The sequence below is a fragment of the Dama dama genome, chromosome 1, assembly GCF_033118175.1.
Source record: "Dama dama isolate Ldn47 chromosome 1, ASM3311817v1, whole genome shotgun sequence".
Lineage (NCBI taxonomy): Eukaryota > Metazoa > Chordata > Mammalia > Artiodactyla > Cervidae > Dama > Dama dama.
Window position 1 is genome coordinate 11015405 of NC_083681.1, and position 14742 is coordinate 11030146.

General features: G+C 37.0%; 1 protein-coding gene across 1 annotated transcript in view; it reads right to left on the minus strand.

Annotated features, from left to right (window-relative positions):
- The window catches only part of CNTN5 (contactin 5), a 1550500-nt gene that overhangs the window by 97804 nt on the left and 1437954 nt on the right, over nt 1-14742 (minus strand). The window contains exon 17 of the mRNA XM_061143613.1: nt 1409-1567. Within this exon, the coding sequence (XP_060999596.1) occupies nt 1409-1567 (159 nt within the window). The remainder of the gene's footprint in view (nt 1-1408; nt 1568-14742) is intronic.

Sequence of the window (14742 nt, forward strand, 5' to 3'; positions counted from 1 at the left end):
ATTTTGCATTTGGATGAATGTACTTTTGCCCCTAGATTACAAGTTTCCACTCAAATTTAATTTAAGCAATGAAATGGACTACTTTACTCCTATAACATTCAGATTAATGGAGTTTTATGGTTACTGCACTGAGATATTTTACTGATTTTATATTTCACTTCTATGCAGGTAAATCAGTTTTATATTTAGATAGAAAATAAAGTCACAAATCCATTCTCAGTATGGACAACTGCTTCTGAAGATTACATTTTATAGATACTGTTTGCTTTTCAAATATCAACATGTTAAATAGGTAATAACTATCAAGTGAGTGTAATTTCACGTATCCCTGCAGATAGCCACATTTAGAGAGGGAAAGGAAGTTTAGTTATAACTTGAAAAGAAAGCCATCAGGGGAAAATTATTTTTAAAATAATGCAACTATAATGCAAATATCTTAGAAGTAAGCATTAGAATGCTGTTATTTTAAATAATGTCATTTTATGTTAGATTTTATTTTTATAAATAAAATGGGTGTGTGACTCTAAAGGCATAGAGCAAGGAACTGGAGTAATGGAGCAGTTCTGCATCTGACTGTCTTGGTGGAGGTTTGAATCTATATAATAAACTTCATAGAATTTTATGGAACTATTCCCTAAAAAAAATTGTACATAAAACCTGGTGAAATTTGAATATGATCTGTGGTTTATAGCGTTGTATCAATGTCAGTTTCCTGATTTGATCACTGTACCATCCTTAGGTAGAATAGCAGGGAAGTTGAGAGATGGGCCCACAGAAAATCTTTGTATTATTTTTGCAGCTTTTACATGAGACTAACGTTGTTTCAATAAACAAACAAATAATGTGGTCCATCCTTGGGAAATGAGAAGAGAAGGAAACAAAGTGGCTTTATAAAAAGAAGCAAACAATGGTTAAGATTTTCATGCGTGCCTGCGTGCAAAGTGGCTTCAGGCGTGTCCAACTCTTGGCGACCTATGGATTGTAGTCCGCCAGGCTCCTCTGTCTGTGGGATTCTCCGGGGAAGCATGCTTCCCTGGTGGCTCAGAGGGTAAAGCATCTGCCCGCAATGGAGGAAACCCAGGTTCGATCCCTGGGTCGGGAAGATCCCCTGGAGAAGGAAATGGCAACCCCCTCCAGGACTGTTGCCCAGAAAATCCCATGGACAAACAAGCCTGGTGGGCTACAGACCATGGGGTCGCAAAGAGTCGGACACGACTGAGCGACTTCACTTTCACTCTTCCAGGTAAGAATACTAGAGTGGGTTGCTGTGTCCTCCTCCAGTGTAATATTGTCATAAATAATAAAATGTCCCAAATCCAAAATAATCCTGCTGAGATTGTTAGCAAAAACAGCTCATGACATCGGAAGACGCTCTGTCTGTGTCTGATGCTGTCTCAGAGCCTCTTACCTGTTTTTACCGTTTGCCAGCCCAGGGAGAAGGGGCTGCGAGCCTGCAGGTTGTAGGAGGAGATGGGGCTGTGGTTGTCAGCCGCTGGGCTCCAGGAGAGCGTGGCTGTGCTCTCCGTGATGTCCTCCACGATCACTATCCCTGGTGGGCCTGGGGGACCTGTAGGCAAAAGAGCAGGGAAAGAGTTAAGGTCAAGCCATGTTGAGGAGCCATGATAAACTGTGTCTCCAATAAGGACCCAATCAAGATAGTAAAGCATTTTAACGGAATACATACTTAGTATGTATTAGTATGTAGTATGCAGTAGCATGTAGTATGTAGTATGTAGTAGCATTGCCACTAAAAAGAGATGGGATGCAAGTTGATTTCCATGATTTCTGAGGATAATTTAATTATAGATTTTTTTTCATAATACTTTGTGCTTGGATACAACCACCAGTTAACTTTGCATTTTATAGACATGCAAAAAAATAATTAGAAACGAACACAAGGACTCGAATGTCAGTAGCTACTCCGACTGCTGAAATCAATCACAGCTTACAGAGGCAGTGACAGAGAAAGAGGCAATGCTACTAGAAACAGAAATGACCCCATCATTACCACAAAGTTACAGGTGTGTGGGCCTAATTTTCAGCCAACCTACAGTGTACAAATAGTGTGATGTACTTACCAAGGAGCTTAAACTCTAACAGGGAAAAAATGAAAGGCTCTGAAATATTGAGAATTCAGACCAAGGAAGGATATATCCTAGAAGCGAGGCATGGAGAAATGTTGTGAGAAGTTAAAACAAAGGTGTGATTAGATGATGATGATGATGATTTTTTTTTTTTTTTTTTTGGTGAATGTGAGAAGATGGTTAATCAGAGAATATGATTCCCCTTTTGATCATAAAAAATTGGTATAGTATAGAATTATGTTTATCAATTGACATGCATTAGACTTTAGATTCAAGAAACAACCATGATCTGACATGAGGAGATGTATGCCCCTGTGTTACTACTTCTAAAATAGTGATTTCTAATAGCATTAAAAATATGTATAGTATTCATATTTTAATGGCTAAGCACAAATGTCAGTTTTCTTCTTAATGTTTTTCTATTCCCTAATATGAACAATCAAAGCTTTAAGGATCTTTTATTTTCAATTAAAAACATCCCACCTGTAAATATTTTAAGTTTTTTTCTAATTTAGTCCTTGTTTAGCAAGTCGCTCTCTGGATTTGGTTATTATGAAGTCTGAGCAGTAAGTGCTGACCTAGACCGGAAAGAGCTAAGAAATGGTGGAGTGCTAAATAGATGGAGGCAGTCAAGTCCTCTGAGGAGAAATGTTCAATAATGAAGGGACAAAGGGATGGACAAAGTGTTTAAAAGGGTCACCATACAAGTGACATTTTTAGGCAATGAGAAATGAGCATTTTTATCAAGAGTGAGAAACAGCAGTGGGTAGTGGAGACCAAAGACTTAGAAGAAAAGGATTATTCCATCAAGAAGGTAACAAATACTGGGATTATGAGCAGACATGTAGAGAATAACCATGAGAAGTGGCAGTTTTTTTTCCTCTGGAGAAATTAAGGAAGAAACTGAGTATAGAGAGAAAGCTTTTGAAATGTCAAGAAGCTGGGAGAGTTCATTCGGGAAGTTTCTCCTTTTTTCACTAAAGAAGGAAAAAAAAGAAACACAAAGTGAAGGTGGTTGGGTGAGAGTGGGACTGGGAGCTAGAAGACACTGGGAAATGTCTGGATAAGGCCCATGATAAAATGAGGAAAGAAAGGAAGAGTGAACTATTTGGAATAGTTTGGAATTCAAGTTTGCCTCAATATCACCATTGTGAAGTAGAACTGACCAACTCAGCAAGCTTAGGCTAGAAAGCCAGGATCAGGACCAGAGAAAGTGGTTAACTGGGTCAATTCAGGCTTAGTTTATAAATTTGATATGACTTATCATCAAAGATGCCAATGGTATGAATGGCTATGGCCTCAAGGAGGACTAGGGCATCCAGGGAAGCCAGATTGGTGCTGGCAGACAAGAATAAAATAATGAAATCCAGAAACCAGGTTACTAGGAGGGAAAGATAGAAAGATAAAAATTCTATAATTTGAGATTTCAATGTAGGGAACTTTTGATGAAAGTTTGTATTTATCTGGAATTAAGCGGGAAATACAATTATTAGGTCAAGTACTTAGGGAAGAATCCTTTCAGTTGATGTACAACCAATTTTCAGAGTATTAAAATGGTAGATAAAGATGAGGTATGGAAAATAAATAAGATCCAGTTGCTTAAGATGTCTAACAAGTTGCTAGACTATATGACAGGGACATGGAGGTGTGACTATAATGATAATAATATAATAATGATAAAAATATTAACTGTAGTAATAATACCAATAGCTACCATATCCTCACTATTGAGTATTTTGCAAACATTAGCTTGTTCACTTATTTCTATGTTACTATGAAGTGGGTATTATAACTCCTATTTCACAGAGGATGTAATAGACTCTTAGAGGTCATTTGGTTGACTAAGAATAAACAAGTTACTTAGTCAATAACCTCACTGTATGTTAGGTATTACATGAGGCAGTAGGTGTCAGAGAATCCCTTCTAGTGAGAAGTTACTCAGATCACCACTAGTGCATGGCACAGCAGAGCTTTGAATTCAGATTTGATTCTAAAGCCTGATTTGTTCAAGAAAGCAAGGGTTATGGAGATCCTTCTTCCTTTCACTGTTAACTGAAGAAAGTGTTTAGGATTTTGTGGCAGCCTGGGTATATGATGGCCACCACCAACTTTCTTTCCTCTTGCACATGCAGGTCATTCCCTTACTGAAAGATGAAGCCTGGTCCTTAAACTTCCTTGAATCTGGGTTAGCCTGTGATTACAGGCATACTCTGGTGATACTGTGGATTTTTTTCTTGTGTGCATGCTTAAATCACTTCAGTCGTGTCTGACTCTTTGCAACCCTAAGGACTGTAGCCTTCCAGGCTCCTTTGTCCATGGCATTCTCCAGGCAGCAATACTGGTGTGGGTTGCCATGCCCTCCTCCAGGGGATCTTCCTGACCCAGGGGTTGAACCCTGATCTCTTAAGTCTCCTTCATTGGCAGATGGTTTTTTTTACCACTAGCACCACCTGGGAAGTCACCATAATACAGCTAATATGGCAATAAAGCAAGCCATGCAACTTTTTGATTTTTAAGTCCATTAAAAAAAAAAAACAACTTGTTTACATTATACTATAGTCTATCAAGCATGCAATAACATTTTGTCTAAAAAAGCAATGTATATACCTTTATTAAACATATTTTATTGCTAAAAACTGCTAACCATCATCTGACTGTTCAATAAGTTGTAATCTTTTGTTTGGTGGAAAGTCTTGCCTTAATATTGATGGCTGCCAACTGATCAACGTGGTGGTTGTTAAAAGTTGGGGTGTCTGTGGCAATTTCTTAAAATAAGACAACATGTCTATTTACTTTTCCTTTCATGAATGAATTCTTTGTAGCACAATGATGCTAAATAGTATTTTACCCATAGTAGAATTTCTTTCAAAACTGGAGTCAGTTTTCTCAAAACTTGTCATTGACTTATTAATTAAGTTTATGTAATATTCTCACTCCTTTGTTGCTATTTCAATGATTTTCACAGCATTTTTTCCAAGAGTAGATTCCATCTCAAGAAATTATTTTCTTAGCACTTGCATAAGAAGCAACTCTTTATTTGTTAAAGTTGTATTGTGAGAATGCAGGAATTCGACTAACAGCTAAAACCTACACTTCTAATTTTAATTATCTTGCTATTTCTACTACATCTTCAGCCACTGAAGTCTTAAGTCCCTCTGTCATTCCTAAATGTTGGAATCAACTTCTTCCAAATTCCTGTTAATGTTGATTTTTTTACTTCTTCCCGTGAATCACAAATACACTTAATGGCATTAGGATGATGAATCCTTTCCAGAAGATTTTCAGTTTATTTTGCCTATCAATGAAATCACTATCTATGGCAGCTGTAGCCTTATGAAATGTATTTCTGAAATAAAAAGACTTGAAATTCAAAATTACTCCTTAATCCATGGGCTGCAGAATGAATATTGTGTTAGCAGGCATTAAAACAGCGTAAATCTCGTTCTACATCTCCATCAGAGCTCTTGGGTGATCAGATGCGTTGTCATAGAGTAGCGATATCTTGAAAGGAATTTTTATTTTTTTCTGAGCAGTAAGACTCAACAGTGGGCTTAACGTATAGAGTATACAATGTTGTAGACAGATATGCCGTATTTCATGTTTTGTTGTTCCATTTATAGAGCACAGGCAGAATATATTCACCCTAGTTCTTAAGGGTCCTAGGCTTTTCAAAGTGGTAAATGAGCATTGGCTTCAACTTGCATTAGCCTCTAACAAGAGAGTCAATTTGTCTGTTGAAATTTGAAGTCATGCATTGACTTTTCCTCTCTAGTTATGAAAATGCTAGATGGCATCATCTTCCAACAGAAGACTATTTTTACTACAATGAAAATCAGTTGTCTATTGGAGCCATTTTGATTAATCATCTTGCCTAGATCTTCCGGATAACTGGTTGCAGCTTCTGCACCAGCACTTATGTTTCACCTTGAACTTTTATGCTGTGAAGATGGCTCGTTTCTTTAAACCTCCAAAATCAGCCTCTGCTGTCTCAAGTTTTTCTTCTTCAGCTTTCTTCAGCCTTCATAAAATTAAAGGGAGGTGAGGCTTTGCTCTGGATGGGCTTTAGCTTAAGGTAATGTTGTGGCTGGCTTGCTCTTCCATCCAGACCCCAAACTTTCTTATCAGCAATAAGCCTGTCTCCTTTTCTTGTCATCTTTGTATTCACTAGAACAGCACTTTTAATTTTCTTCAAGCCTTTTTCCTTTGCTAACTTGGCTAACTGGTGCAAAAGGCAAAGCTTTCAACTTATCTCAACTTTTGACATGCCTTCCTCTCTAAGCTTAATCTTTTCTGGCTTTTGATTTAAAGTGAGAGAGATACAACCATTTCTTCACTTGAACACTTTACAGGCATTATAGGGTTATTAATTGGCCCAATATCAAAATTATTGTGCCTCAGAGAATAGCAAGCCCAAGGAGAGAGAGATATAGAGAAACAGATGGTCAGTGGAATAATCATAGTGCAAACAGCATTTGTTAATTAAACTTGCCTTCTTATATGGGTGTGGCTTATGGTGCCCCCAAACAATTGAAATTGTAGCATTGAAGATCATTAATCACAGATTACCATAACAAATATCACAATAAATAGAAAGCTTGAAATATTGGAAAAATTACCAAAATGTGACACCGAGACAGGACGTGAGAAAATGTTGTTGGAAAAAATGGCACTAATAGACTTCTTTAACACAGGCTTGTCATAAAGCTTCAATTTGTAAAAAAAAAAAAAAAAAAAAAAAAAAAAAAGTACAACATTTCCACAAATCAATTAACTGCAATAAAATTAAGTATGCCTATATTTGACTCAAATGGCATTGGTAGAAATGACACAGCATGACTTTTGAGGAGAGTGTCATAAGAGGCTTTGCAGGTTCATCCCATATCTCCTGGAATGCTTATGAGGCAATCCAGCTGCCTGGTTAGAAATCCTGTTAAACTGATGCTACTATTCTGTCAGGAAGTCCAAGTTAGTCACTTGGAAAATCCCATGGAGAGGAGGAGATCCAACTCACCCTCACCTATTCCAGCATCCCAGCCCAGACACCAGATGCAGTGAATCCTTCAAATGATTCCCACTTCAACCACCATTAGACACATATGCATGAGACATCCCTGGTAAGAAATTGGCTATGGCTGTCTGCTGTCAAAACTATAAGAGCAAGTAATGGATAGATTTTTTAAGCCATTAATTTTGGGGAAACAACTGATAATTGGAACAGACTTCAAAATAGTTTGATTTGGAGTTTGTTCATAGGTAGGGAATTTATCAAGAGAATCATTACCGTGCTTTGAAAAAAGACTTGAGGTTTAGCTATTGTATTTATATTGGAATAATTATCAACATAATTTATTAAGTTGAATTCCATATTGTTCCATTTATCCTGTTCCATTTCATCCATTCTATTTAATCATGTCTTTAAAAAACATTAACAATCATCTATGTGTGAGGCATAATAGGAAATATTGTGGAAAAGAGCTATTTGCTAATGATGTAAAATGATTTGTCTTTCTGAGTATTAAATCTCTACTAAAATATTTAAATTAATTTGCTTAAGAAAGGAATATTTCTTTTAATAAGAGGCAATAATTACTCTGCTGGATCATCAAAAAAGCAAGACAGTTCCAGAAAAACATCTATTTCTGATTTATGGACTATGCCAAAGCCTTTGACTGTGTGGATCACAATAAACGGTGGAAAATTCTGAAAGAGATTTGGGAATACCAGACCACCTGACTTGCCTCCTGAGAAATCTGTATGCAGGTCAGGAAGCAACAGTTAGAACTGGACATGGAACAACAGACTGGTTCCTAATAGGAAAAGGAGCACATCAAGGCTGTATATTTTCACCCTTCTTATTTAACGTAGATGCAGAGCACATCATGAGAAATGCTGGGCTGCAGGAAGCACAAGCTGGAATCAAGATTGCCGGGAGGAATATCAATGACCTCAGATATGCAGATGACACCACCCTTATGACACAAAGTGAAGAAGAACTAAAGAGCCTCTTGATGAAAGTGAAAGAGGAGAATGAAAAAGTTGGCTTAAAGCTCAACATTCAGAAAACTAGGATCATGGCATCTGGTCCCATCATTTCATGGCAAATAGATGGGGAAACAGTGGAAACAGTGTCAGACTTTATTTTCTAGGCTCCAAAATCACTGCAGATGGTGTTGCAGCCATGAAACTAAAAGACGTTTACTCCTTGGAAAGAAAGTTATGACCAACCTAGACAGCATATTAAAAAGCAGAGACATTACTTTGCCAACAAAGGTCCATCTAGTCAAGGCTGTGGTTTTTCCAGTGGTCATGTATGGATGTGAGAGTTGGACTATAAAGAAAGTTGAGCACCGAAGAATCAATGCTTTTGAACTGTGGTGTTGGAGAAGACTCTTGAGAGTCTCTTGGACTGCAAGGAAATCCCAAGCAGTCCACCCTAAAGGAGATCAGTCCTGGGTGCTCATTGGAAGGACTGATTTGAAGCTGAAATTCCAATACTTTGGCTGCCTGATGTGAAGAGCTGACTCATTGGAAAAGACCTTGATGCTGGGAAATATTGAGGGCAGGAGGAGAAGGGGATGACAGAGGATGAAATGGCTGGATGGCATCATCGACTCAATGGACATGGGTTTGGGTGGACTCCGGCAATTGGTGATGGACAGGGAGGCCTGGCGTGCTGCAGTCATTGGAGTCACAAAGAGTCAGACATGACTGTGTAGTTGAATTTAACTGAGTCCCTCAATAAATATCTGAAGAAAAGATGGAATGGAGAATGGCGTGGAAAAAAAGAAGAGATGTGGAAAGACCAAAGTGTTATGCTGGGAATTTGAAATGCTGTGTAACAATTAACAATTTTTAAAATAATTGTCATGTAAAGTAAAAATCCAATCTTACAACCTTTCTTTTTGTTAAATCAAAATATAATTGAGCTAATTTTTGTTTTTTTCAGAATAGAGTATGGTGATAATAAAATTGACAGACTAGGTTCAGAATGAAGAAAATGAACCTTTTCATATTTTATACTAAGTATAAAATATTTTTCAAATTGTCATATTTTATACTATTCAGTCCATGTAATTCTTCAGGCCAGAACACTGGAGTCAGTAGCCTTTCCCTTCTCTAGGGGATCTCCCTAACCCAGGGATTGAACCCAGGTCTCCCATATTGTAGGTAGATTCTTTACCATTGAATTCTTCCACAAGGGAAGTCTAAGAATACTGGAGTGGGCAGCCTATTGCTTCTCCAGGGGATCCTCCCAACCCAGGAATTGAACTGGGATCTCCTGCATTGCAGGCAGATTCTTTACCAACTGAGCTATTAGGGAAGCCCCACTTTACAGTAAAGCTCATCATTATTAGAAACTTGGAGTATTAAAGTTATGATCAGATAACTTTCTATATATTTGTAAATCTGAAATATTATTATGAACAAATTATTTTAAAAGTATTCTAAAAATTACTGATATGATTTACCTTTTAAAATACATTATATGCAAGACAGAAAAAGAGACACAGATGTATAGAACAGAATTTTGGGCTCTGTGGGAGAAGGTGAGGGTGGGATGATCTGAGAGAATAGCATTGAAACATGTATATTATCAAGTGTGAAACAGATCACCAGCCCAGGTTGGATGCATGAGACAAGTGCTCAGGGCTGGTGCACTGGGAAGGCCCAGAGGGATGAGATGGGGAGGGAGGTGGGAGGGAGGGATCAGGATGGGGAACACATGTAAATCCATGGCTTGATTCATGGCAATGTATGGCAAAAACCACTACAATATTGTAAAGTAATTAGCCTCCAACTAATAAAAATAAATGGAAAAAAATTTTTTTAAATACATTAAATGCAATATAAAGCACCATAATGAAAGTTTAAAAGAGTTTAGAGTCATTACACTAGTATCAGTTTATAATGCTCTATTTAGGGATAAAAATGTATCAGCATACTGAATTCTGGCTGCAATTAACTTCTTGTATATATTGAGGAGTAAATTACTTTAGAGTTATATAAATGCAATGAACACTTTTGTTTTTAAAGCCTGCTAATGACAGTCATATTTTCAGCATCTTTTGGCATTTTTTAAAAATCAGGGAGTAAATGTTCTCTTCAAAGAATATTATGACTAATTTATGCAAGATATCTGAAAATAGATTAATAAGAGATAAGATGACAAATGTGTGACAGTAGCTAGTGTCTGAATGTTATATATATGCCACTCATTTAGAAGAAATCTTATTAATTTTATATGGAGATGTAATGATTCAGTGTCAGATGGTCAGGAATCTGGAAAGTCCCCCTCTTACACTCCCATGACAATGTTGTTAGACAGGCTCACTAAAATAAATATTTTGTTTGAAAGTAGACCATTTAGAAAAAAGGACACAGTCTCTTTATATTTTCATGGTGAGGACTCTGGGAAAATTATAAAGCACAAAGGCCCCTAGCAGAAGCCATGTTCTCATGAACTCAGTCCTTCTCAATCAAGGGCTCCCCAGGATGGCCATTAGTTTACTGGCAGATCAACTCATTCCACTGACCGAATGTTCAGTTAGAAAATTATCTTCTCTTGAGAAGCCATGGACTCTAAAGTTGAAAAACACATAAAATATATATCTCCTTGTAATCTCTAAAGTTGTTATTTTTATCCTGGTGACAGGAAATAAGGACTTAAAACTTCATGTAAAAGCTAAATAATATTACAGAGTTGTGAAATGTTTAAATTAACCAGAGAATTCTCTGCCTGATTCTGACACCTACTGATTCAACAAATATTTCCATTGGTACATGTTATTTTTTAAGCAAATGTATTTGGTAAAAAAAAAATCTACTCAGTTTTTATTTTCATTTTTATAAGATTTGAGGGACTTTCTATTTTTCTTATTTAGAAGTTTTAAGTGAAAAATTAAACTTGTTGGGATTCAAAATATTAAACAGCTTTGCTTTTAATTGTTTAAACTAAGATAAAAAAATTTAATACCAATATACCATGGTATCTGAAATTGATTCTGTTTTTAAGCCCTTAAATATTGCTTGGGGACACTTCTTACTAATGCATGTAGGCATTTGGGTCAGCTTCCCTGAGAGTTCAGTTGGTAAAGAATCCGCCTACAATGCAGGAGACCTGGGTTTGATCCGTGGGTTGGGAAGATCCCCTGGAGAAGGGAAAGGCTATCCACTCCAGTACTGTGGCCTGGAGAATTCCATGGACTGTATAGCCCATAGGGTCACAAAGAGTTGCACATGACTGAGTGACTTTCACTTTCAGGCATATGGGTAAGAATAAAAGGAAGAAAGCATGGCAGTCACAGAAGCAAAGTTACAAGAATGCCCTTCTAATACCAAATGAAAAGATTTAGCTACTGTCTCAAAGATTAGAGTAATGGAGAAAAAGAAACTCCATAACTCAGACCATGAAGAGTATTTTCTGTTTTAATGATATATTTTAAATAGATGCATTGAAGCATCCAGTACAAAAGACCATTTTGTGTAGAGAAAACTTAAAAAGCCATATGTAAGTAATGACAAAATCTTTCATTAAAAAGTCATGTTCAGTAATGTGAGTAGATTTTCCGTAGCACTTCATATGTTAATACCTAGTAGTAACTGCCTGCTAAGGTTTTCATCTTTACTATATAAAATGAAGTCTTATACACTTATTTAAAATGTTATTGATAGCATATTTATTTTTATGCAAGAAAATATTTCCTGACATACTTTGACATGCTGGACTGGCAAGTGCAACTTCACATAGCATTGCCTCCCTCTTTCTTTGCCTTCTTCTCAGATACTTCCTTACATCATTATGTTCCTCATGAAGTTGAGAGAATGTTATATTTCTTTACTCTTCAAGTGATCCTTTCATACTGTTCTCAATCCCAGGAGAACATTTTTTTTTTTTTTAAACCAGGGGTAGTTAAGGATGAAAATGAGAGATTAACAGCTCTAATGCTTTTTTTTCAAAAACAAATTTTGTTTCCAAATAATTTGGTAAAGTTCATTATTTACTCTTTCTGTCTTTCCATCAGTTCCATTCAATTCAGTTCAATTGCTCAGTTGTGTTTGACTCTTTGCGACCTCATGGACTGCAACAGGCCAGGCTTCCCTATCCTTCACCAACTCCCAGAGCATGCTCAAACTCACGTCCATCGAGTCAGTGATGCCATCCAACCATCTCATCCTCTGTTATCCCCTTTTCCTCCTGCCTTCAATCCTTCCCAGCATCAGGATCTTTTCCAGTGAGTCAGTTCTTCCCATCAGGTGGCCAAAGTATTGGAGCTTCGGCTTCACCATCAGTTCTTTCAGTGAATATTCAGGACTGATTTCCTTTACAATTGACTGGTTTGACCACCTTGCAGTCCAAAGGACTCTCAAGAGTCTTCTCCAACATCACAGTTCAAAAGCATCAGTTCTTTGGCGCTCAGCTTTCATTATGGTCCAATTCTCACATCCACACATGACTACCGGAGAAACTAAAGCTTTGATGAGTTGGACCTTTGTTGGCAAAGTAACGCCTCTGCTTTTTAATATGCTGTTGAGGTTGGTCATAGCTTTACTTCCAAGGAGGAAGCGTCTTTTTATTTCATGGCTGCAGTCACCATTGGCAGTGATTTTGGAGCCCAAGAAAATAAAGTCTCTCACTGTTTCCATTGTTTCCCCCATGAAGCGTGGGACCAGATACCATCCTCATATTTTTTTTTTTTTAATGTTGAGTTTTAAGCCAGCTTTTTTCATTCTCCTCTTTCACTTTCATTAAGAAACTCTTTAGTTCCTCTTTGCTTTCTGCCGTAAGAGTGATGTCATCTGCATATCTGACGTTATTGATATTTCTCCTGGCAATCTTGATTCCTGCTTGTGCTTCATCCAGCCTGGCATTTCACATGAGATACTCTGCATATAATTAAATAAGCAGGGTGACAATATACAGCCTTGAGGTACTCCTTTCCCAATTTGGAAGCAGTCCATTATTCCATGTCCATTTCTATGTGCTGCTTCTTGACCTGTTTACAGATTTCTTAGGAGGAAGGTAAGGTGGTCTGGTATTCCCATCTCTTTAAGAAATTTTCGTTTGTTAAAATCTGCACAAAGGCTTTAGTATAGTCAATGAAGCAGAAATAGATGTTTTTCTGGAAGTCTCTTACTTTTTCCATGATCCAACAGATGTTGGCAATTTGAACTCTGGCTCTTCTGTCTTTTCTAAATCCCGCTTGAAGTTCTCAGTTCATGTACCGTTGAAGCCTGGCTTGGAGAATTTTGAACATTACTTTTCTAGTGTCTGAGATGAGTGAAATTATGTGGTAATTTGAACATTTTTGGCATTGTCTTTCTTTGGGATTGGAATGAAAACTGACCTTTTCCAGTCCTGTGGCCACTGCTGAATTTTCCACATTTGCTGGCATATTGAGTGTAGCACCTTCACAGCATCATCTTTTAGGATTTGAAAAAACTCAGCTGGAATTCCATCACCTCCACTAGCCTTGTTCGTAGTGATGCTTCCTGAGGCTCACTTGACTTCACATTCCAGGATATCTGGTTCTAGGTGAGTGATCATTGTGGTTATCTGGGTCATGAAGATCTTTTTTGTATAGTTCTTTCGTATATTCTTGCCACCTCTTCTTAATTTCTTCTGCTTCTGTTAGGTCCATACCATTTCTGTCCTTTATTGTGCCCATCTCTGCATGAAATATTCCCTTGGCATTTCTAATTTTCTTGAGGAAATCTCTTGTCTTTCCCACACTATTGTCTATGTATGTATCATCATTATTATACATATTGTTATTTTCTTTCTTTTACTGATATATTAATATATCATCATTATGATTATATTTATTGTTATTGTTATTTTGCATTTATCTATCTATCATCATCATTATGTGTGTAACCTGGGCCCTCAGCATGAAATTTTTGTCTCTCTTCACTTAGCCTATTTAACATCTGTTTAGGCTTCAAATTTCAATCTTTCCCCAAGTATTACTGCTTTGGAGGAAATTTCTCTTACTGCCCTGCTTAGGATATTCACGGGATTATATCCATTCATATAGTACCATATACCTCTCATTCAGAGCTGAAATCACATCAAAGCTTCTACTTATTTGTGTGACTCTCCTATTAAGTGCAGATTTCCTATTTGAATTTTAGGTACAGTACAGCTGAAACTGTGCTTGTAATTTTCTCACTATTTTATTTCTCTTCCCAGTAAAGTTCTTGACAGCTAGTGTGTTATCACTACAGATTTGCATTAATAATTAATGATTGAATGAATAATTTTTATTAACAGTCTATCACAGCTTTTCAACTATTTTTTACACTGTTTTCTTTCAGACTCAATCAACATATTAAAAAAGTAATATACCTTCACAAAATCATAGCCTATTCTGAAAAATACCCTTAAAATATATTTTGAAAAATGATTCTTATTATGCTATATTCTCCTGGAGTAGAAAATGGCAACCCATCCAGTATCCTTGCCTGGAAAATTCCATAGACAGCAGAGCCTTGTGGGCGACAGTCCATGGGATCACACAGAATTGGACACAATTGAGCACACACATACCCACATGCTGTGTTCTCCTCTTTGTTAAATTGTCTTAATTAGATACCCATCTGATCATGGTGTGTCTAAATAACAACAGCAAACAAGCTATTAGCATATTTCAAACTTTGA